Genomic DNA, 24,979 nt, shown 5'->3' with positions numbered 1-24,979 from the left:
ATCTAAGGATCCCTTAGGAAAACTTAAAGCCATAACTCTGCACTATAGTTGGGCAAGTCAATGGATCTCCAAACATCTTAACGATTGCATTTGCAGATGCAGAATCTTCTTATTACCAAAATACAGATATTTTATCAATTTCCAAAAAAGTATAATGGGAACATATTAGCTAACCACAGGAGTTATTTCCAGCTCCAAATAATAAAACATTTGTTGATTATGTCATCTTAGAACCATTTACAATACTTTCTGAATGTAAAGAAAATCACAAATATAAATAAAATACAGCATTTTTAACATGTGTTAAATTTTTATTTACACAGGACTATAAGATACTAATGTACTTGGGGTCATTTACTACTGAATCCATAAAACCATTATCAATTTTTAAATTATTCGTACATAAATACAAATGAAATATTTTAATCTTACTATAGTTCTCTTATATTTTTTAAGTTTGTTCTTATGCCATTAATATTTCATTTTCACCTCCAGCCGTTATTTTCAAGATGTGTAAAACTCTCGTCATCTTCGCAAAGAATAATTTAAAAGGTGCCAGATCACAGGGACAGGGAATTCTTTTCTCTTTTCCAAATAAAAATGCGTATGGATATTTTATTTCGTTTTTAATTTACCTCTTGAACTGCCTCCCGAAGTCTTCGTCCAGACATGGTCCTGAGTCAAGAAAACAGAATTATCAGAGTGTTTTCCTATTCAGAATGTACACAAGGTACACAGAAAGACTTGTAGTGAAAGCCAAAATGTTAGCCTGGCTAACAATAGTAAAGTGTATAGAAACAATGCAAGTTAAAGTTGAGCTTTTTTCCTCACTGCCGTATCTTCAAAACAAATCCTAAAGTGAAAACAGACAACTTGAAGGAGGAAAACAGAATCAATGAATATCACTGGCAAAAGATCCCAATCACTTTCCATTCACTGAGTCAACAATAGGTTGCATTCTATTTAATAACAGCTGAGGCAAGTAGAGAGTGTACTGTTCCTGCCTACAAAGAACTTACTATTTCATTCATTCATTTAATCCTTCAGTAAAATATTGGACACCTACCACATACCAGACCCACTTCAAACTGCTAAGGATTCAACAGTATGGAGCTGACATTCTAGGGAGGGAAGATGGTCAACAAGCAAATAAAAAAGTGAGATGACTGTAAGTGCTATGGAGAGTATAAAGTAGGATAAGGATGAAAGAGGATGGTGGTGGTCATTGTGGGGATGGTGGTGTTCGTGCTGATGCTGTAGTGATGTGGTGGTGGTAGGAGTGGTGGGGGGGTAAAGACAATGTTGTATCATGTAAGCAAGACTGGCATCTCTGTTAGAGTTTTGAGCAGAGAATTGAAGGAATAAAAGACTTGGCCATGGGGATAAATGGAGGGTAAGTGTTTCAGGCGGAAGGAACTGTAAATTCGAAAGCCCTAAAATAGAAGCGTGCTTGGTAGTCTGGGAACGGCACTGAAGCCAAGGTGGCTGCAGCAGGGGTGATCAAGGGGGAGTGGTATGAAATCAGATCAGAGAGCTTGCTGAAGAGAGGATCACATAGGGCCCTGTCGGATATTACAAGCGTTTGAGAATTTCTCTGGAGAGTTAGAAGCCATTGAAAGGTTTTGAGTAGTGACGTGATTTGACTTATGCTTTACAGGGATTACTCTGGCTATAATGTTGAGGAAAGACTATAGAGGAGTGAGGGAGAAGCAAGAAGGTGAGACAGGAGGTTATTGCAGTAAAATCCAGGGGAGAGATAATGGTGGCTTAGACCCAGGTTGGGGCTGGGGGGTGGGGAGGGGAAGAATGATGGAAACTGTTGAATAGAACATACAGAATTTGCTGAAGGATTGAAAGCAGGGAAAACTGAAAAAGAGAGAATTCAGGGATGACTCTAAGATTTAGGGCCTGAGCAATGAAAAGATAAAAAATTGCTACTTACTAAGATAGGAAATATGGCATAAGGAGCGGATTTAAAATATGCTTCCATGCTTCTAATACCTAAATCGATTGTTTCACGACCCTATGTTTTAATATTATTTAAAGTCTTTCTACTGACATAATAAATCACTGCATAATTTTATTGGAATGATAACTTCTCAAATTTTTCTGTTTACTTCAAGTTACCCACTAGTAACAGGCAGAGAGAGATTCATTCTTCAGAGGCCCCACCAAAAGAGGGTGGGAATATTTGTCACCGTCGCCAAACATAGCACAGTAGGATACAAAGGAGTCAGTACAGAATTATCTGCCCATGATAAGAAGTGATCCCAACAGAAACACATCCACAACAGTTACATGTGTAACTACAAAAAGAAAAACAGGAACTTACGTAAACTCCCCAGGGATGGCAGTGATGGCCAAGAACCCAAGAGTAATAATCTGAACATCAACTATATCTGGGTGCCAGGGATGAGGTTTTGACAGCTAAGAACCAAAAGCATGAAAACTGTGTTAAGAATATTATTCTTTCTATCGTCAAGAGACTGACGCTGCTCATAGAAGTTCCTTTATTAAAGGATTTTAAATGTTTCCAGCTGTTTTGGGGTGTCTTATCCTAATATCATATTTCTTTTCTAATTCATGTAGTATTAAATATTCTATCTATTCAATAATAATAAGATGTAAATCTTATATACCAGTGTCCCATTAACCTGGACTTATTTTCTCATCAATGAAGTTTCTAATGGATTTATCATTGTGGAATCACAATGTGTAATAGATAACCAAGTGTTCTCCTATATTACCATGGTGACTATCCTTATACAAGATGAATAAGAAATTACCATCATTTGGAATAGCTTAAGTTAATGATTTCTTTTTACTTTACATCTTCAGTTACCAAGTCTTGCCTTACTTTTTAGGTTTTCTCCAAGAGAATCTATCCTTTACCATATTCAGATTAGTAGAATCTTTCCCTCTATTCCTTTGTTTCCTCTCTTTCTTCTTCCTGGAGAATTTTAATTAAATATTAGAAAAAAACTCTATTTAAAAATTTTTTCTACATCAAAAATCCATGATAGTATGAACACTGTATGAATATGAAAATCCATGTTCCAAAGAGTATTTAAAGAATATTGCTTTACTTAATAATGTTGCCTGAGTTGTGAGAAAATAACCTGATGTTTTTCTCTGCAAAGAATTCTGTGTTCACTCCTATCCTGGAGTCAACATAAACAAATCCTGAATAAGAAAAATGTTACTCTTATTCTTCCTTTTCCACTGTTCTAATTGCTTCATTTATTTACTATAGATGTAAAACTCTAAGTCAGTGTATTTAATAATCATAACCCTTATTTCTTAGAGTTACACTTATAGCATCCATATTTTTTAATATTAAAAATTTGGTATGGGAACATCTGAATAACACACAGATCTACTATTCAACACAGAGCTACTATTCATATCTGATAATTCATAAATGTAAAATTAATGATATACTAATTTCACCATGATAATCAAAATGTATTACCTCTCCAGTATGAAGAAGGATTGGCTTTGGTTTTTGGCATTCTTTGATTTCTTCAGATGGCTTGCCCAGGGCCTGATCCCGAATACTGTCCCACGATGGATCACCTACTGTTGTCCCTATTAGGAATGTTATGATTAATATGATTCCAACCCTCTGAAAAATATCATCATTTTGACAAATGTTGTACAACAATGCTTTTAGGACTTTGAGAGATTTTATCGAGGTTGTTGTTCAATGATTCCAAACAGTTGCATAATAGAAGAGGCAAGATTTCCTGTACATCCTAAAGTAGGAGCCGTTGTTTAATTAGACCTCAGTGTGGTTGACAGAATAAAAGAATATATATGTTCTACAACCTTAATTTTTTTTATTGCTCTTTCTCAACCATTTTGCAAATAAAAAATATGATATAATTAAATGTAGGTCTATGAACTGAATCACCTTTTTCTTATTTTGAAAACTATAAAAAAAAACACCTCCAACGTGAAGTACCAGTTGTTTGACTTGTGGTCTCTAAAGACCCACTCTTGAATCTCCACTTAATTATGTACACACACACACACACACACACACACACACACACACACACACACACACACACACGAGCAATAAAAACAACCATCAAGCGTAACACCCATAATCTGGGGAAAAGCTATGTTAACTACAAAACCTAAGAACATAGAATCTATAATCCATTAGGAAAATATAACAACTATGAACATATATGAACCTAATAACAGAGTACAAAAATACATGAAACAAAACTGACAGAAATGAAGGGAGAAACAATCAACAATAATAGTTGGAACTTCAATAACTCACTTTCAATAACAGATAGAACAACGAGTGAGAAGACCAATAGGGAAGTATAAAATTTGAACAGCACTAGAAGCCAACTAGACCTAACAGATACTAACAAAGGGCTCCATCCACCAACAGCATAATTTGTATTCTTCTCAAGTGCATATGGAACATTATCTAAAATAGACCATATGCTGGCCATAAAACAAACTTCAATAAATGTTTTAAAGTATAAATAATACAAAGTATGTTTTCAACCACAATGTAATGAAATTAGAAATAAATAACAGAAGAAAATTTGATAAACTCACAAATATGTGGAAATTGAGCAACATGATTATGTATAGCTAATGGTCAAAAAAGAAATCAAAAGAAAATATAAAAACAGTTTCGGATGAATGCAAATGAAGACACAGTATATCAAAACTTATAGAATGCAGTGAAAGCAGTTCCCGTAGGGAAATTGATAGCTTTAAATGCCCTTATAAAGAAAGGAGATGACCTCAGCAAGATACCAAAGTAGAAGATATCAGCTTTCATCTCCCCACAGAATACAATAATTAGCTATCCACAAAAGAAAATAGCTCTGGGAGGGCTCAAGAGTCCAACTAAAAACCTACAGCAACACAGTGGAGCAAAACAGAATAACCACATGAAAAGGGTCACTGGGAAGGTTGGCTTATCTGAGACATCTCAAGATGGCTAGGAACGAAGAAGGGCAGAAGATATCAGTATCAGCCACATAACAGATGCCATCATTTGCTGTAGTGGCCTCTGCTCTGTGGAAGGCCCTGGAAACCCTTGCCACTGAGAACCTGAACAGCCTCTGCAACAGACTCTCTACAGCTTTCATGAAAGAGGACCCTGTTTGTCAGTGCAAACCCCAGAAGACTGCTCCACAGAGACACCAGCAGCTTGTATGACTGAGGTAACCAATGATGGATTACCATGGATCACTGAAGAGAGACGTGATGCTGTACCTCCCTCATGAGAAGCTTCTGTTCCACTGCCCTGGAGTCAGGGCTGTCAGTCCCCCACCCCCAAACCCATACATGACCCTGATCCCAGAGCCATGGGTGTTCCATGTACGCCCATGTTTCAGACCCCAACTTTGTGACCACGCTATGTTTTCCTGAGCTCCAAACCCCAGACCTGCAGCTGCCCTGCAAGTACCTGTAACTCAGGCACTGGAGCCACTGCAAGTGGACCTGAACCCCAGAACCACTTTCCTCTGCAAATGCACGTGTTCTAGTCCCCAGCTCCATGGCTGCTCCACATTGCCCATACCTCAGGCACAGAGCTGTTGGTGAGCCAGTGCCCTGGACGCTGGAGGCATGGTTGCTCCACAAGCACCCAAGCTCCAGATCTCAGGTATGTCACTGTTCCATGAATGCGACATATCAGACATCAGTGCCACCACCACTGTGAATGTACCTGAAGCCAAACATAGCACCCAAAGTGATGCCCTTGGCCATGACATCCTCCAAGGGAGAAAAGGATGTCAGGATGTCCCCAGCAGACTTCACCACTGAAGATCACAACAGCGCTCACAGCAGCTGCAGATACCCTTAGTACTGGCCTTTGAGGATGCATGCAATCTTCACCAATGATGACCTCAGCTGACAGAGCTGCATGGAGACTATGCCACTTGGGCTGCCCTGGAGCTGGAACAACCACAGTCACCCAATCAATGTCTCTGCAGCCACCCAAAGGTGAAGCCCTTTCCCCACCAAAACCATTCTGTAAAGTCTGAAAGAGGTGACTGATCCATCAAATGCACAGACAAATGCAATTCTACAAGAGACAACAAAAATCAAGGAAACATGACATCACGAAAGGGATACAATAATTTTCCAATAACTGACCCGAAGAATTGGAGATCTAGAAACTGTCAAAGAAGAACTCAAAATAATTGTGTCAAAGAAGTTCAGCAAGCTACAAGAGAACAAATATATACAACTTAACAAAATCAAGAAAATAATTATGAACAAAATGGGAGTTCAACAGAAAGGCAGAACCATAAAAAAGAGCCAGACAAATTCTGGAGCTGAAGAAGGCAATGAAGGAAATGAACAATGCAGTAGAGAGCATCAACAGCAGATTTGATCAAGCAGAAGAAATAATCTGTGAACTCAAAACAAATCATTAGGAACTATTCAATTAAAGTGAAAAAAATGAAAAAGAATGAAGAAAGCCTACATGAATTATGAGACACAAAATGCCAAAGGGAGTTCTTCAAGCTGAAATGCAAGGATACTAATAGCCCATAAAAGATATGAAAGAACAGGTATACCTCATTTTCTTGCACTTTGCTGGTATTGTGTTTTTCTGTTTGTTTGTTTGGGGTTTTGTTTACAAACTGAGGGTTTGTGGTAACCCTGCATTGAGCAAGTTGATCAGTGCCATTTTTCCAACAGCAATTGCTCACTTCATGACGTTGCGTCACATTTTAGTAATCCTCACTAGATTTCAAACTTTTTCATTATTGTTATATTTCTTACGGTGATCTCTGATCAGTGATCTTTGATGTTACTACTGTAATAGTTTGGCAGCACTACCAACCACATCCATCTAAGACAGAAAACTTAATTGATAAATGTATGCGTTCTGACTGCTCCACTGACTGGCTGTCCCTCCATCTCTCTTCCTCTCCTTAGGCCTCCCTATTCCCTGAGACACAACAATATTGAAATTAGGCCAGTTAATAACCCTACAATGGCCTCTGTGTATTCAAGTGGAAGGAAGAGTCGCACATCTCTCATTTTAAATCAAAAGCTAGAAATGATTAAGCTTAGTGAGGAAGACATGTTGAAAGCTGTGATATGACAAAAGCTAGATCTCTTGCACCAAATAGTCAGCCAAATTGTGAATGCAAAGGAAAGTTCTTGAAGGAAATTAAAAGTGCTATTCCAGCGAACACACAAATAAGAAAGTGAAACAGCCTTATTACTGATATGGAGAATGTTTTAATTATCTGGATAGAGGAGCAAACCAGCCACAACATTCCCTTATGCCAAAGCCTAATTCAGGGCAAGGCCCTAAATTTCTTCAATTCTATGAAGGCTGAGAGAGGTGAGGAAGCTGCAAAAGAAAACTCTGAAGGTAGCAGAGGTTGGTTTATGAGCTTTAGGGAAAGAAGCCATCTCCATAACATAAAGGTTCAAGGTGAAACAGCAAGTGCTAATGTAAAAGCTGAGGAAAGTTAGCCAGAAGAATAAGCCAAGATAATGAATGAAGGTGGTTACACTAAAAACAGATTTTCAACGTAGGCAAGACAATCTTCTTTTGGAATAAGATGCCATCTTGGACTTTCTTAGCTAGAGAGGAGAAGTCAATGTCAGGCTGACTCTCTTGTTAGGGATAAACATAGCTGGTCACTTTAAGCTGAAACCAATGCTCATTTACCATTCTGAAAATCCTAGGGCTCTTAAGAATTGTGCTAAATCTACTCTGCCTGTGCTCTATAAATGGAACAACAAAGCCTATATGACAGCCTGTCTGTTGACAAGATGGTTTACTAAATATTTAAACACCACTGTTGAGATCTACTGCTCAGGAAAAGATTCCTTTCAAAATATTAGTGCTTGGGCTTCCCTGGTGGTGCAGTGGTTGAGAGTCCGCCTGCCGATGCAGGGGACACGGGTTCGTGCCCCGGTCCGGGAAGATCCCACATGCCGCGGAGCGGCTAGGCCCGTGAGCCATGGCCGCTGAGCCTGCGCGTCCAGAGCCTGTCCTCCACAACGGGAGAGGCCACTACAGTGAGAGGCCCGTGTACCGCAAAAAACAAAACAAAACAAACAAACAAAATATTACTGCTCACTGACAATGCACAAGTCACCCAAGAGCTCTGAAGAAGATGTACAAGATTAATGTTGTTTTCATGCTTGCTAACACAATACCCATTCTGAAGCCTGTGGATCAAGGAGTACTTTTGACTTTCAAGTCTTATTATTTAAGAAATACACTTCATAAGGCTATAGCTGCCATGAACAGTGATTCCTCTGATGGATCTTAGAAAAGTCAATGGAAAACTTCCTGGAAAGGATTCACCATTCTAGATGCCATTAAGAACATTCATGGTTCATGGAAAGTGGGCAGAATATCAACATTAACAAGGGCTTGGAAAAAGTTATTTCAGCTCTCATGGATGACTTTGAGGGGTTCAAGACTTCAGTTGAGGAAGTAACTGAAGAGGTGGTGATAACAGCAAGAGAACTAGAATTAAAAGCAAAGCCTAAAGATGTGACTTAACTGCTGCAATCTCATGATGATAACTTTCACAAATGAGGAGTTGCTGCTTATGAATGAGCAAAGAAAGTGATTTCTTAAGGTGGAATCTTCTGGTGAAGATGCTCTGAAGACCACTGAAATGACAACAAAGGATTTAGAATGTCATGCAAACTTAGTTGATAAAGCTGTGGCAGGGTTTGACAGAACTGACTCCAATTTTGAAAGAAGTTCCACTGTGGGTAAAGTACTATAAAATGCATTGCATGCTACAGAGAAATCACTTGTGAAAGAGTCAATCAATGCAGAAAACTTCATCATTGTCTTATTTTAAGAAATTGCCACAGTCACCACAACCTTCATCGACCACCACCCTGATCAGTCAGCAGCCATCAACATCAAGGCAAGACCCTCCACCAGCAAAAAGATTATGATTATGACTCCTTGAAAACTCTGCTGATGGTTACCATTTTTAGCAATAAAAGTATTTTTTATTAAGGAATGTACATTTTTAAGACATAATGTTATCACACACTTAATAGACTAACAGTATAATGTAAATATAACTTTTATAAGCACTGGGAAATAAATAACAATATAATAATAGTAGGGAACATCAATGGCCCACTTTCAAAAGTGGTTAGATCATCCACACAGAAAATCAACAAGGAAACATTGGACTTGAATCATATCTTAGACCAACGGGACCTAAAAGACACATATGGAACATTCTACCCAACAACAGTAGAAAACACATTCTTCTCAAGTGTGCATGAAACATTCTCCAGTATTGATCACGTAGGGTCACAAAAGAAGCCTCAGCAAATTTAGAAGATTGAAATCATACCAACTATCTTTTCTGACCACAAAGACATGAAACTAAAAATCAGTAACAGGAAAACTGGAAAATTCACAGATATGTGAAGATTAAAACACATACTCCTGAACAACTAATGGGTCAAAGAAATCAAAAATACCTCAAAACAAACAAAACAAAAATGGAAATACAATATACCAAAAACTTACTGTATAGAGCAAAATAAGTTCTGGGAGTGCAGTTTATTGTGATATATCCCTACATTAAGAACTAAGAAAGATCTCAAAAAAACAACCTAACTTTACACCTCAAGGAACTAGAAAAAGAACAAACTAAGCACAAAGTTAACAGACGAAAAGAAATAACAAAGATCAGAGTAGAAATAAATAAAATAGAGACCAGAAAAACAATAGAAAAAAACCCACAAAGTGAAGAGCTGGTTTTTGAAAACACAAAATTGACAAACCTTTAGTTAGACTAACTAAGAAAAAAAAGAGAGAAGCCTCAAATTTTTCAAAAAATTAGAGATGAAAGGTAAGACATTACAAATGACACCTCAGAAATACAAAAAGATGACTATAAGCAATTATACACCACCAAATTGGATAACCTAGAAGAAATGGGGAAATTCCTAGAAATTCCTAGACTAAATCATGAATAAATAGAAAACTTTAAGCAGACTAATAATGAGTAAGAAGATTGAATCAGTAATCAGAAACCTCCTAACAAAAAAAGACTAGGATCAGATGGTTTTACTGGTGAATTCAACCAAACATTTATGGAAGAATTAATGCCAGTCCTTCTCAAACTCTTCTCAAAAATTAAGGAGGAGGGAATACTCTCAAATTTGCTTTATGATGCGAACATTACCCTGATACCAAAGCCATATAAGGGCACTATGAGAAAAAAAAAAAAAAAAGGCCAATATCTCTGATGAATATAGAAGCCAAAATCCCAAGCAAAATACTAGCAAACTGAATTCAATAGCACATTAAAATGATCATGCACCATGATCAATGGGATTTATTCCTGGGATGCAAGAATGGTTCAAAAAATGTGAATAAATAAATGTGATATACCAATTTAATAGCACAGGAGAGTTCTCCCTTTACTCCGTGCCCTAAATAAATAGGAAAACATCCATGTTCAAGGATTAGAAGACTTAAAATTGTTAAGATTACAGTGCTCCTCAATTTAATCTACAGATTCAATACAATTGCAATCAGAATCTCAGCTGACTTCCTTGTAGAAGTTGACAAACTGATTCTAAAATTTAAATAGAATTGCAAAGGACTCAGAATAGCAAAAACAATCTTGAAAAAGGAGAACAAAGTAGGAGGACTCATATATCCTGATTTCAAAACTTACTACACAGCAATAGTAATCAAGAAAGGGTGATACGAACCATGGAATACTACTTAGCTATAAAAAAGGAATGATTTTTCTTTTTTTACAGGGTGATACTAGCACAAAAAATAAACACAGATCAACGGAATAGAATTGGGAATCCAGAAATAAGACCATGAATCTATGGTCAACTGATTTTCAATGAGTGTGCCAAGCCCACTCAATGGGTTAAAAAAAATAGCCTTTCAACAAATGGTGCTGTAATAACTGGATAGCCACAAGGAAAAGAATGAAGGTGGATTGTTACCTTACACCATATATAAAAGCTAACTCAAAATAGCTCAAAGATCTAAATATAAGAGCTAAAACCATAAAACTTCTAGAAGAAAACGGGTAGGTTTTCATGACATCAAATTTAGCAAAGGATACTTAAGTATGACACCAAAAGCATGAGACACAAAAGCAAAAATAGACCATTTTGATTTCATCAAAATTAAGACTTTTTGTGCTTAAAAGGACACAATGAAGAAGGTGGAAACACAACCCACACTAGGGAGATCAGCCAAAATGGTGGAGTAGAAAGACCATGAGCTCACCTCCTCTCATGGCCACACCAAAATAACAACTATTTACAGACCACTTATTGATGGAAAAGACCAGAACCTACCATAAAAGATCTTCTATAACTAAAGATATAAAGAAGAACCACAGTGATATAGGTAGTCAAGACCCATGCCCTCTGGGTAGGTGACCCATCAACAGGAAAATAATTACAATTTCAGAGCATCTCCCCAAGGAGCAAAGGTATTGAGCCCCACATCAGTGTCCCCAGCCCAGCATTTCTCTTCCAGGAAGATGAGCCACTAGAACTTTTGGCTTTGAAGGCCAGTGGGGCTTACTTGCGGGAGACCCAAAGAGCTGTGGGAAATGGAGATTCTACTAATAAAGCGTGCACACAAAAATCTCACATGCTCCGAGACCCAGCTCAGAAACAATAATTTGAAAGGAGCCTGGGTTAGACCTACCTGCTAATCTTGGAGAGTCTCCCAGAGAGACAGTGGTCAATTGGAGCTCACAGACACTGGTGGCAGCCATTTTTAGGAGCTCATTCTACCACATACTATTTTGGATCCTCCCTCTAGCTTATTAGCTCCAGGACCCAGCTGTGCCCATGCCCACCAACCCACAGGCACCCGTACTAGGACATTTCAAGCCAAGTAACTAACTGGGTGGGGACACAGTCCCATCCACCAGTAGACAAGCTGCCTTAAGACACCCTCTGAACCCACAGCCACCCCTGGACACAACCCTGCCCACCAGAGGATGCAGGTTCAGGCCGCACACACCAGTGAGGCGGACACCAGCCTCAGGACAACGGTACCCCTGCTGCCTGTAGACTCAGTCCACCCATCAGCAGACCAGCACCAGCTCTGGGACTAGCTGGGCTCTGACCCTGCCCACCAGCAAGCCAACACAAGCTTTAGGACATCCTGGACCCTGCAGCCAGCCATGTCAAGAACCAGCCTCACCCACCAGCAGTCTGACACCAGCTCTGGGACCCTGGGCCCTGTAGCCAGACCCCAGGACTCAGCTCTTCCTGCCAGTTGGGCTGGCACTAGCCCCAGGACCTAGCTTCACCCACCAGTGGGAAGACACCAGCCCAGGATCTCCTTGACTCCAGCTCTGCCCACCAGTGAGCTAGCAGTAGCCCAGGGGCCACCTGTGGGTCTGCAGCCAGCTGCCTCATGACCCAGTCCCACCAAGCAGTGGCCAGCAGACTCTGCACAAGGCAGGGCCTGGCAACCAACCAGACCCGGGGCGGGTGGTAGAGCCAAGCCTATGAGACCACCCACAGTAGTCAGCACACCACAACAGAAGGGCCCAAGCAGCCCAGCTAGCGGGCATCCCTAGAGCATATATGGGACCCATAAGGAACTCTTTCAACTCAGTAATGAGAAGACAAGTAGCCCAATTTAAAAATAAGAAAAATATATGAGTAGACATTTCTCCAAGGAAGAAACTCAATGGCCAATAAACATGAAAAGGTTTTCAATATCACTAATCTTCAGGGAAATGCAAATCAAAACCATAATGAGATACCACTCCACACCCAGGGGGTAGATAGAATCAAAAAGGAAGATAAAAATAAGTATTGGTGAGGATGTAGAAAAATCAGAACCTTCAGAACTACTGATGAGAATGTAAAATTGTGCAACAATTTGGAAATAGTCTGGTAGTTCCTCAAATTATTAAACATAGAGTTACCATATCATCCAGCAATTCTACTTCTAAGCATATACCAAAGAGGAGAGATGAAATCATATGCTCACACAAAAGCCTGGACATGAATATTTATAGCAGCATTATTCCTAATAGTCCAAAAGTGGAACAACCCAAATGTCCATCAACTGAGGAATGCATAAACAAAATCTGGTAAAACCATACAGTGGAATATTATTCAGTCATAATATAACATAAATGAACTTATCTACAAAACAAAAACAGACTCACGGACATAGAGAACAAAATTTGTGGTTGCCAAGGGAGAGGGAGGGTGGGGGAGGGATGGACTGGGAATTTGGGATTAGCAGATGCAAACTATTATACAAAGAATGGATAAACAACAAGGTCCTACTGTATAGCACAGGGAACTATATTCAATATCCTGTAATAAATCACAATGGAAAAGAATATGAAAAAGAATGTATGATATGTATAAATGAATCACTTTGCTGTACAGCAGAAATTAACACAACGTTGAAATCAACTATACTTCAATAAAACAATTTTTTAAAAAGAAAAAAAAGTAATGAAATACTAATTCATGTTACTACTTGGATGAACCTTGAAAACATGATGCTAAGTGAAAGAAGCCAATGCAAAATGTCACTTTTTTTTTTTTACAATTCCATTTATATGAAATGTCCAGAACAGGAAAATATAGAGATAGAGAGATTAGTGGTTGCTTAGGTCTGGGAGAGACGGAGACTGTGTTGTACTAGCTAAAGAGTACAGGGTTTCTTTCTGAGGTGATGAAAATGCTCTAAAATTGACTGTAGTGATGGCTGCACATATCTGTGAATATACCAAAAAACCACTGAATTATACACTTTAAATGGGTGAATTTTATGTTTTGTGAATTATATCTCAATAAACCTGTTAAAAATTATTTATTTTAGAACAGTAGACCAAACTAGATGAAATATTACCAGGGAAGATGATGCCAACTATATCACATTACAACTGTATTTATTAATTTAACTAATGGTTCCAAAATATATATATATATATACAAAAGACAAGAATGAAATAAGCCAAAATATTGCCTGTAGGTGATACTCTTCAATTTTTTTTTAACTTTCTCTACTTGCCAGTGCATGTTATCACAGTGATAATCAGGATAAAAGTATAAAACCTATAATAATCAGTTATAAATTCATGGAAATACACACAGGAAGAAGACCCAGGACCACATGCTTTAGGTTCCTAAAAGCTTCTGTTCTGAGGAATCTGGGCTCCAATAAAGGAATCTGGGAAAGAGACACTAACAACCAGATGGAAGGGCCAACTCATACTGTCGAAGTTACAATGACACTCCCACTCTGCACCACTCCAACTCCACCCCAGGCTCCAGCCCAATTTAAAACTATTTTTTTTTTTTTGCGGTACGCGGGCCTCTCACTGCTGTGGCCTCTCCCATTGCGGAGCACAGGCTCCAGATACGCAGGCCCAGAGGCCATGGCTCACGGGCCCAGCCGCTCCGTGGCATGTGGGATCCTCCCAGACGGGGGCAGGAACCCGTGTCCCCTGCATCGGCAGGTGGACTCTCAATCACTGCGCCACCAGGGAAGCCCTAAAACTATTCTTTCATAGATTGAAATGCAAAGAGAATCTCTGATTCTACTTGAATCAGTGGAAAGCTAAATTATGAAAGATACCTACCCCTGAGAAATCATGTACAAACCTGGAAAGCCTGCATACCACCAAATTTAAAAAATAAAAATAGTAAATGTATTGGTTACATTAAACCTTGTTAGGGAACAGAACCCTGAAGTTCAGAACCTGGAACCATAAATCACATCAGACTGCACCTCACCCTGCGTAAAGTTGAGGGTTCCAAATCCGTCAATCGTGCCAGCTGCAAAACTGTAGCCCAAGGCTGGTTTACATGTTTTTGCCTAAAGGAAAAAATTGAAAAAAACAAAACAAAAATGAAACATAAACAGAAAAAGAAACAGAAGTTGAACTTCAATAATGAGATCAGCCCAGAACTTTACCCTTGTGGCATAATCAGTGTGACTCAGTGACACTTACTGTGTGTGTAGAATTGAGCCAGACGGTGACGTCCGTCATATTCACCCACTGATGAGCTGAAGCCAGTGGCCCAGTTACCTCCTGAGAGGCGGAGGCATACAGTTCCTAGAAAACACACACAGCCTTACCATTAAAAGCAAAAGAGCTAAAATGAATACCAGCAACCGTACCTAAGAAGTGCCAATTTGGAAAAGAGTCTTTCAGTCAAGTTTTGTTTTGCTGTCCGATTAGACAGAGCATGCGCATCTCTCCACCAAACCCCCTGTAGCTTCCCAGAAACTTGAAGGCCCTGAGACCATTGATCTGTGTCTATTTCCCACAAATATGAAATTCCAGTGATGCAGGCTATGGTACAAATGCTCCAATCTCGCTAGAAAGACAGCCAAGAAAATTTAAGGTTAGGAGTAGGTGGGCCAAATTACCTTCTTTGCCAGAACAAGGGCGCCTCCATGGGGATTCTCATGGAGTTTTCCCTCTCACAGTCCTTGTAGTCCTCTGGCAGGGCTGGTGCCAAAGGGGGGCTTGAAAGTCTTCAGGACCCACTTCATCTGCATCTGTTCCCCCACCCACTGTTCACCTTTGGATGTTCTTTTTTTTTCCAGTATGGTCAATTGATGCTTTTTTAATCTTAGGGGCACTGTGAGTCAAAACATATTTAGGAAGGTTTGTTTGTATTGAACTGTATCATACAGTAGAGGCAAACCCTGCTTCAGCACCAATGCCTTTGCCTGACACCTAACTCATTTCTACTCTATTGCCATGTCAGTTTCCACAGCCACATGGGAACGCTCAAGTTGTCAGTAACACCAGCTGCAGCCTGCGTCTCCTCATTAAGAGGGAAGTTGTGCCTTGCTGAGAAGAGAATCCAGAATGTGGGACAAATCTCTATGTCGACTGGGCTCAGAATGGTAACAAAATTTCTGACGCCAGATTGTGTCAGGGGTGCACACCCTAAATAGAATCTGTTAATTTAGAACAATCCACTGATAATACCACAGTAATTAAAAAGAAACTGCAGCAATTAGGTTGGCTGGTGTCTGATGTTTTCAAGGTGTTTTTGTTCTTCCTTAATTGCTCCTGAAACATTTTAGAACCCTTGAGACAAAATATTTACACACACACCCTCTCTCAAGCCCACACTCACTAAAGGTATGGGTAAGCTATAAAAACGAAGAGATTTAGCTATCTCTGTCAGAGATGGCTCAGCCCAAAGCTATCTTTTGTTTTTTCCATCAGAAATGTCTCCATAGAAGCTGATACAAAATATGTAAGCAAAATGGAAGATAAAATTTAGAAGAGGAAGGAGGGTAGAGTAACTTGTAGTAAGCTCACTGGAGACCAGATTCTCTCTTCATCAAAAAATCTTTTAAAAAGAAAGGAAAATGTAAGATGGATGATCTTTCCATATCAAAAAAGACCAGGGACTAATTTGAATCCAAATTGCAAGAATTGGCAGTGGTGCCACTCAGCTTTACCTTGTCACCGAAGGAAAAGTTAAGAAATGGTAGGGCTTCCCTGGTGGTGCAGTGGTTAAGAATCCTCCTGCCAATGCAGGGGACACGAGTTCGAGCCCTGGTCCGGGAAGATCCCACATGCCGCAGAGCAACTAAGCCCGTGCTCCACAACTACTGAGCCTGCACTCTAGAGCCCGCGAGCCACAACTACTGAGCCCGTGTGCCACAACTACTGAAGCCCGCGCGCCTAGAGTCAGTGCTCCACAAGAGAAGCCACCGCAGTGAGAACCCCGCAACGCAACGAACAGTAGCCCCTGCTCGCTGCAACTAGAGAAAGCCCGCGTGCAGCAACGAAGACCTAACGCAGACAAAAATTAATTAATTAATTAAAATTTTTTTTTTTTTAAAGAAAGAAATGGTCAGGTGACTTGGCAGGCCAAGGCCTGAGAGACTTCAGAGAATTTGGGTCAGTCTGGTTATATCTGGTCATACCACATGAATTGAAAACTTTACAATCTATCATCCAACCACCTGAAGCAAGCATTCTGGCTGAAAGAGAATGTTTCCTGATCACTTTCTTTTAAATGTTCTTCCCATAAGAAGCCAGACACAAGCAGTCACAGAGAGGTTCCTGTGTGGTTTGTGAAAACAACCTTCCTGGTTGACAATAAACAGCATTCAGTCTTCCAGACTCCCTGGTGCAGCTTAAGCTCCTGCTGTCTTCCTTACAATTACGGGCTTCCTGATGAACAATGTCAGTGGATTTTAAAGCATAGTTTTGAATGAAGATGAAAGAAGCAGGCCCACAGCTTACCTTTGCTTTCTCATATATTATCCGTCCTATGATTTGTGTGCTGTCAAGCATATCCTGCCCAGGTCCCATAGCAATGCACATGCTAGGCTGGAACAAAATGACACAAGATGTGTTCTTAGTGAAATAAGCGATTCTTTTAGGGAATGGAAAATGACAAGTGAATCTAAGCAAATAGAATTTTTTAAAGCCACATTCCAGCATTTCTTTTCAGGTGTTCTCTTAATTTACAGATTATGAGAAGCAAAATCATTCACGGAATTAGAGCAATGAATGTTGCTAGAAATCCTCTATTCTAGAAACTTACTTTTAAAAATAAGGAAACTGAGGCTCAGCTGGGTTAGATTTACTGAAGATTATACAGGTAGCTAATATCTGAGCTATTACCTAAATCCAGGCCTTTCCATTTGCTGCACATCTTTCTCTTTGCTGGTTCCTGCCTATGGCGCTTGCTCATAATTGCCTTCAATTGAAACTCAGTTAAAATTATATTGGAACAACTAGCTGACCCTCTGGAAAAAAAAAATCAGTAAATACATCTGGCTCTATATTTTACTTCTTAAACCAGAAAAATTTGCGACTGATCGGATACTTAAATATTATAAATGGCACCCAAAATGTATTAAAAGAAAATATGGATGAATATATTCTAAAGTCTAACGATGTGAAAGGCCCTTCTAAAAATTATATGGAACACAGTTTGACAGTTTAAACATCCATACCGGGGGGGGGGGAAACATAAGACTGAAAGATAACTGATAAATGGGGTGTTGAGGGATGAGTTTGCAGTTTATGACAAACTAAGACTTTAATATATTACGAGCTTTAAAAAGTCAGCAAGAAAAAAAATACCCTTATTAATACATTTTGATTCATTCATATTGAGTTGGGTATTCTCTTATTTGTAGTAAAACTCATCACATTGTATACCTTAAACTTAGACAGTGTTGGATGTCAATATATCCCAATAAAGCTGGAAAAAAATAAAAGCAAAAAAAAAAAAAGCATCCTAATGGATAACACCATGGATGCAGATGAAATAGGTGATTCACACACACACACAAAATGTATATGTAAATGGCCATTCAACGTTATAATAAGTTCAATCTTAATGAATTTAAACTACTAAATTTAAACTACGAAGAGAGAACTCTTCACATTTGTGCTAGAAAAAACTGAAAGATTGACAAACCTGCTGGAGGAGTTTGGGGAAAGTGTCACTTTCCCCAATTGAGAGTGAAACGTGATTGAGAGTATTTGAGCAATGTGTAGTGTATATTAGAGGTGCTTTGAAAAAAAAGAACAGACTCACTTTTAAGAATCTGTCCTAAGGTGAAACTCACACATGTGAAAAAATATATGACAAGCATAGTGACCATAGCATGCTTATATGAAGGAAGAAAATAAGAAGAGAGAGACTGTACGAGGAGAAAAGCAGGAAAGGAAAGAAAATACTCATCAGTAGGGGATTGGTTAACCAAATTATGGTACTTAAAAATAAAGATTACGAAGTTAGTTTAAATAATGTTTTAAAGTATATTTACTGGAAATAAGGAAGCAGGGTATAGAACAGCATTACAATATGATCCCATCTATGTAAAACTGTACATATATATGTGTACAGGTGCATAAAAAGCTGTCTGGGGGGCTTCCCTGGTGGCGCAGTGGTTGAGAATCTGCCTGTTAATGCAGGGCACACGGGTTCGAGCCCTGGTCTGGGAGGATCCCACATGCCGCGGAGTGGCTAGGCCCGTGAGCCACAACTACTGAGCCTGCGCATCTGGAGCCTGTGCTCCGCAACAAGAGGGGCCGCGATAGTGAGAGGCCTGCGCACCGCGATGAAGAGTGGCCCCCGCTTGCCACAACTAGAGAAAGCCCTCCCACTGAAACGAACACCCAACACAGCAAAAATAAATAAATTAATTAATAAACTCCTACCCCCAACATCTTCTTTGAAAAAAAAAAAAGTTGTCTGGAAGGATGTTTATTAAAATTTTCACAGGTTAATTGTGGAATTAAGGGGTGCTCCTTTACATAAGTTTCATTTTCTGAACTTTTCAATATTGTGTGTATTTTTTTTTTTTTTTTTTTTTTTTTTTGCGGTACGCGGGCCTCTCACTGCTGTGGCCTCTCCCGTTGCGGAGCACAGGCTCCGGACGCGCAGGCTCAGTGGCCATGGCTCACGGGCCCAGCCGCTCCGCGGCATGTGGAATCTTCCCAGACTGGGGCACGAACCCGTGTCCCCTGCATCGGCAGGCGGACTCTCAACCACTGCGCCACCAGGGAAGCCCTGTGTGTATTTTTAACAACCATATATCATTTTTCTAAAAAGCATTAAAGCTATTTTCTAAATTTAAAAAAATTTTTAAAGAAACCACATTAAAGCAGAAGACACGGCAACATTTATCCATTTCCCTCTTTCTTTTTCTCAAGCGTTTTCTGGTTTTGTTCAGAAAGCCATCCCTCTCCTTGCAGTGATCCCATTCCTCATTCCAAATAAGTCTAAGGTGATTATGGAAATTCCCTAGGCTTTGCCAAAGATTGGTCTGGAACCCAGCTTAAGCCAATCAACACATACCATTTCTCCAGCAACTGTTTTGGTCCAGGGATGGACATGTGACATAAATTGACAGTCAGACTAAAGAGAATTCTTATTCCGTGGTTGGAAGAGAGGCTCGCTCTCTCTCCTACTGGGTATGAGAGAAAAAAGCACACACCTTCCTCACTGATGACTGGTATCTTGCAGACATGAGGGAAGCTAATCCAACACAAAGGGAAAGGAAGAGAAACTGAATTGTGTTGTGGAAGGGGGTATGATTTTGCTGTAATTTTTTCTGATTATAAAGTAAAATATACTTATTGTAGAAAAAGTATTAAAAAGTATAAATAGAATTAAAATAATGAACAAAAAATAAATAGAAAACTGCCTATACTAGTGCCAAAAAGAGAAAATCGTGGTTAACATACCAGTGTGTTTCATTTTGTCTTTTTACTATGATACATTTATTCTCAAAACTGCAGTCATGATGAATATGCAATACTAAACCCTGAGTTCCTTAGTATTATGAGCTCTTTCCCACATTAAGTATTCCAACATAAGACATGAAGCTGATGCATAATATTCTATTGCAAATAAGTATTATAATTTATTTAACCATTTCATCTGTGAATTTTGGAATTTAACAAGTAATCCTCAAATCTAATGTGAATTAATGATGTGTAAAAATTTTGGAAGTGAATGGTAACAAAGACTTTTTTTCATTGTAGTATAGTTGATTTACAATGTTATGTTAGTTTCTGGTGTATGAAGACTTTCTATATAAAAATAGTAATATACAATGGAAAAGTATAATTGTTAAAACTATATTTCTCATTGAGTGGGGTTGACTGGGATAAAATAAATAGCCCAGGAATAGTGTTTAATAAAAGCAATATGGCAGGTGAAATACCGTATAAACACAAAGAATAAGAACCCAGAAGCTAGAATCTGCTGCTCATGTCAAAGTTGCAAAAATCTAAATGAAGATGGGAGGACAGCCTTACTTGCTACCTTTAAAACTTATCACATAGAATTGTATATAGTCATAAAGAGATTTTTTTAAGACAAATTAGGTAGAAAACTCAAATCCTATACCAATAAAAAAATCAATAAGGTATAGAATGTTGTTCATGAACACATAAACATATGAAGAGGAGTGAGAGTGGTAACTTTGGGGAAAGGGAGAGGGTAGAGGGGAAGGAGGTGAACAGGGACTTTCACTTTTTACTGCTCTTTATGCTTCCCATGTGGTTTGAGTTTTTACACCAAGATTGTTTTGTTTGTAATTTATAAGAAAGGAAAAAGAATTCTGACCTTGTATTTTTAGAAAACCCTATAGACTTTATAATCACTGAGAAATGTCTCAGGCAGGCAGTTTTTATACTAAATTGTGACTTCAGAAATGCCAAGGAAAAATGTTTCAGGCTGTCCAATTTTGGGGAAGGATATTTAATCTCTGACATTTACTAAATTGTCTTACCATTCAAAAAATTTAACAATCAAATGGAAAACTACAATTTTACTCAATCACAATTTAGTGGGTGCTTTTGAGAAGAGCAAATGCTAGCAGTAAGTAGGTCAGAGTATACTTGAGGAGAACATAATTGTACATGAATGTTGAATAGTTAAACATAAAATGTACTTGAGATGCAAAAACAGATTTCACGTCATTATTACCTACCCCACCGATGGGACAAGTGCTATTGGCATTATCACAAGACTCTCCCGTGTTGATGCAGTGTGGGCCAAGAATATTGGGGGACACATCTCCCAGGTTCGATGAAGCAAAAGCCGCTACATACGGTCCCTGCCAAAAGAAACATCCAGTTGCCGTTTATTCTTTCTTTTTTTTTTTTTTTAATTTCAGGGCCAAGCAAGGAGAACAGGCAGCTCATGATCAAAAGACCCAAACTCCCCAATGGCTTTCAGGGGAGCATTTTTAAAGGCAACATTTGGGGGTGAAGGCTGCAGGATTCATGACTTTCTTCTCACTGATATGTTGTGAAGTAGCAGTGTGGTGTTTTAGGAATCTTAATCATCAACTTTCTGGTTCCAAACAGTCTGGGGTCTAGTGCTTGTGCTCAGCAGGTAGTCGCCATCCTCCACCTGAGTGGGGGTCTCAGTTCCTGTAGAACAACTGGTTTCAGAACTTAATGAAGCTCAGGTTCTTGATGTCTCATCGCAGAAAGAATTCAGTGAGAGACAAAGTGATAGGTGAGAAGTGGATTTATTGAGAGAGAAACACACTCCACAGACAGAGTGTGGGCCATCTCCGAAGGTGAGAAAAGCCTATTCTTTCTTATTTACCACAATGAGTTCATTAAAAAGGCAAACATTCAACCCACTCTGGTGAACTATTCAAAATCATCTGCATACGACAAAAGGAGGATGTACAATATTCTGTGAGAATTTTTTATTTCTGAAAAGGCTCACATTGCCGTCAGCATACGTGTTATTACTTGTGATATTCCAGTTATCAATAAAGCTATTTCAAGTAGGAGAGTTTCAAATTTGTGTCTCAAACAGCAACATTTTGACAAGAAATACAGTGTGCAACGAGTTATAAAATGCTGACTCATCAATCTAGTGTCTGGTGTTGTACCTGGAGCTCAGATATCCATTTTCCCTTTAAAAATAAATAGCCTATTGGCTTAAAAAGTAAAGAGCCAGTCCAGATTTTTCTGTTGCACAACTGAACCTAAACATAGCCTCCACCACCCAGACGTGCCCTCTGTGTATATTTTCTCTATCTTTTCAACCTGAAATAACAACACAAAACCTTATAGAGTAGGGTAAGACCTTAACCTCAACCAACTGGACTTACAATTCTACCTTAAATTCTTAAATTTTCTTAGGGAAAGAGATAATCAAATATAGGAGATTATGTGTCTTTTTTTATACTAAAAAGATAATGGGAAACTCCTTTCTTTTCCCTAAAACACAGGCTAAAATGAAAAAAATAGAGATTTGTCAACAAAGGAGCTAAAAAATCAGACCAGATGTTCATGGGCTAATATTCCTATAACATCGCCAGAAAAACCTGAAGGCACTTTTTGGCCAACACAATATCTTGTAACAGAACACTTATTCTAGGCGAGGGCCTGGGGTTCTCATCCCATCATATATTCTTCTGCAATTAGGGGTTAGATGCTGGGGTCAAGCAGAGCAGGGTCCTTCCTCGCCAAATATCTGCAGTCGGTAATTTACACAAAGCTGACGAGTTTCCTGGAGTACATGGACTGGGTTCCTGGACACCCCCAACTCTGATCCCATCACTCACTACATTTCAAAGTTACAAAGACAACTCTAATGGATTACGGTTGTCTCTGACTTAGGCCATATTGCAGGAAAGTAGAAATTCCTTGAAAGGAAATTAAGAGGGAAGTCTGGACCACAGAAAAGGACTCATTCCCTGTCCTCATTCAGATTCCTATACCATTAAGAAGGTGCTTAATAATTTTATATCTCTGAAAACAAGAGATATAAACACAACACAGTTTATCATATTTCCAAGTTAATCAAAAATTATATATGGCAAAAGTTATTATATATTAATTTGCCCTTCCTTATCCAACTAATTGTAACTTTATGAAATCATCACATCAGTAGTATTTGACACAAAGCTAACGGTCATTTAAATTTTTTCTTAGGGAGGATGGAGAATTCTTTCTATCCAAGCATGTCAGTATGTGGCATCCATGATGACACTTTCCTCTGAAGATTTGAATCAGCTATTCTGAACACTGAATGAATGATGATATTCAATGAATTAAGATGAAGCTTTCAATGCCATAAATTCTCACCTCTCCAGGTAGATATCCTTTGTTCTTCTCTTGCTCAAAAAGGTAAGAGGCATAGCCCACATTGTCGCTGTTTACAAGGTGATTGCTATTGTTCATGCTGACTGGGTGGATGGCAAACCAGCTGTAAAAGAACAGGCAGCCCTAAGTTAATGAAGAGAACCAGGTAACTGGGGTGAAAAATGATGACTGGGAGCTTAAGGTTTCTCCAGCTGTTAAAAAAAAAAAAAAAAAATTATTTTGATGATAGGCATTCTATCAAAACATTTAAGTTCTTTCATTGTTAATGAAACTTAAATTATTAATAATATACTCAAGAAGTCTGACCACTTACTTAAATTAAAAATATTTCATCATTGTCATCTTCATCATAAGCTTTTAACAAGAGCCAATACTGGTTAGTTACCAGGTGATATACCTAAAGAATTGTATCGACATAGACTTTATCTTTCAAGACAGGTACACACATAATAATTATTCAAATCAATCCTATCCAATTCAGTAGACATTTACTGAGAGTCAGCTGTGTGCCGAGCACTGAATAAATTGCAATTTACTCTAGAATTTTGCAGAAGACAAAGATGTAAACAAATGGCTTTGATACAGTGTGACAAATGTTATAAATAAGGAGGCATAAAGTGTTTGAGGACCACAGATGACTAGCAATTAATTCTTAAACGCATTCCAGAGAGAAAGAACAGCAGAGTAAATGCACAGGGGTGTGAAAGAGGATGTTATGCATAATTCAGTATATCCTTATGCATAGTAATACCTTGTTTAAGTGTAGAGCTTATAGAGTTCACAAGTTAATTTCACATCTGTTATTTCATTTGAATTTCACAACAACCCTGAAAAACAGGCTGGTATTACCTGCGCCTCACAAGCTGTCTCGGAGAAGCAAGATGGAAGCCCACTTGTCATACAGGACCAAGGCTAAAGTGTGGGTCTCGTGACATCTTGTTCAGTGGCCTTTGTAGGATCAAACCTCGACACAGGTGAAAAAGGTGTTTACAGGATAGAAGGCTGTAAAGCAGATTAGCAAGAATACTCAAGAAAAGAGAGATGCCAATCAATAAATTTTCAAGCTAATTTAGGATTTTTAAAAATCTTTCGTTGATTTTTCTTCGCTGAAGGCTTTTAAAACATTTCTACCTAAGTAATATGGTACACAAAACTGAACATTGACTTAATGACTAGGGATGTTTTGGGGCTTCAAGTCATCATTCAGTATTCAGTTCTCGTTACCCAACAGATGTAATATGTAGGTCAGAGGTAGCCAGCACAACACCCACGGGGGCTGGGTAGGCAACATAAGAGTTAATCTGGTTGGTACAATAGGGACTGTGAATTGCAGAGGCACTCGCATAGTCTAAGGACCACCGCCTCTACTGGGCTGC

At 38.8% G+C, this 24,979-nt stretch overlaps 1 protein-coding gene and 1 long non-coding RNA gene across 2 annotated transcripts in view; both read right to left on the bottom strand.

The window, feature by feature from the left end:
• The window catches only part of LOC309971384, a 363,899-nt gene that overhangs the window by 258,395 nt on the left and 80,525 nt on the right, over window positions 1–24,979 (bottom strand). The window lies entirely within an intron of this gene.
• The window catches only part of ASAH2 (N-acylsphingosine amidohydrolase 2), a gene marked incomplete at its 3' end in the record, with an annotated part of 79,995 nt that overhangs the window by 24,148 nt on the left and 30,868 nt on the right, over window positions 1–24,979 (bottom strand). Inside the window, exons 8-15 of the mRNA XM_082854362.1 lie at window positions 23,586–23,706; window positions 21,464–21,589; window positions 17,247–17,333; window positions 14,979–15,083; window positions 14,761–14,842; window positions 3,473–3,588; window positions 2,333–2,427; window positions 636–675 (exon numbers count right to left, since the gene is read on the bottom strand). Coding sequence (XP_082710488.1) covers window positions 636–675; window positions 2,333–2,427; window positions 3,473–3,588; window positions 14,761–14,842; window positions 14,979–15,083; window positions 17,247–17,333; window positions 21,464–21,589; window positions 23,586–23,706 — 772 coding nt within the window. The remainder of the gene's footprint in view (window positions 1–635; window positions 676–2,332; window positions 2,428–3,472; window positions 3,589–14,760; window positions 14,843–14,978; window positions 15,084–17,246; window positions 17,334–21,463; window positions 21,590–23,585; window positions 23,707–24,979) is intronic.

This window comes from Leucopleurus acutus, assembly GCF_964270905.1.
Source record: "Leucopleurus acutus genome assembly, chromosome: 14".
NCBI classification, from domain to species: Eukaryota; Metazoa; Chordata; class Mammalia; order Artiodactyla; family Delphinidae; genus Leucopleurus; species Leucopleurus acutus.
Note: the sequence above shows the minus strand (reverse complement) of the source record. Positions and strands in the feature narration are given on the sequence as shown.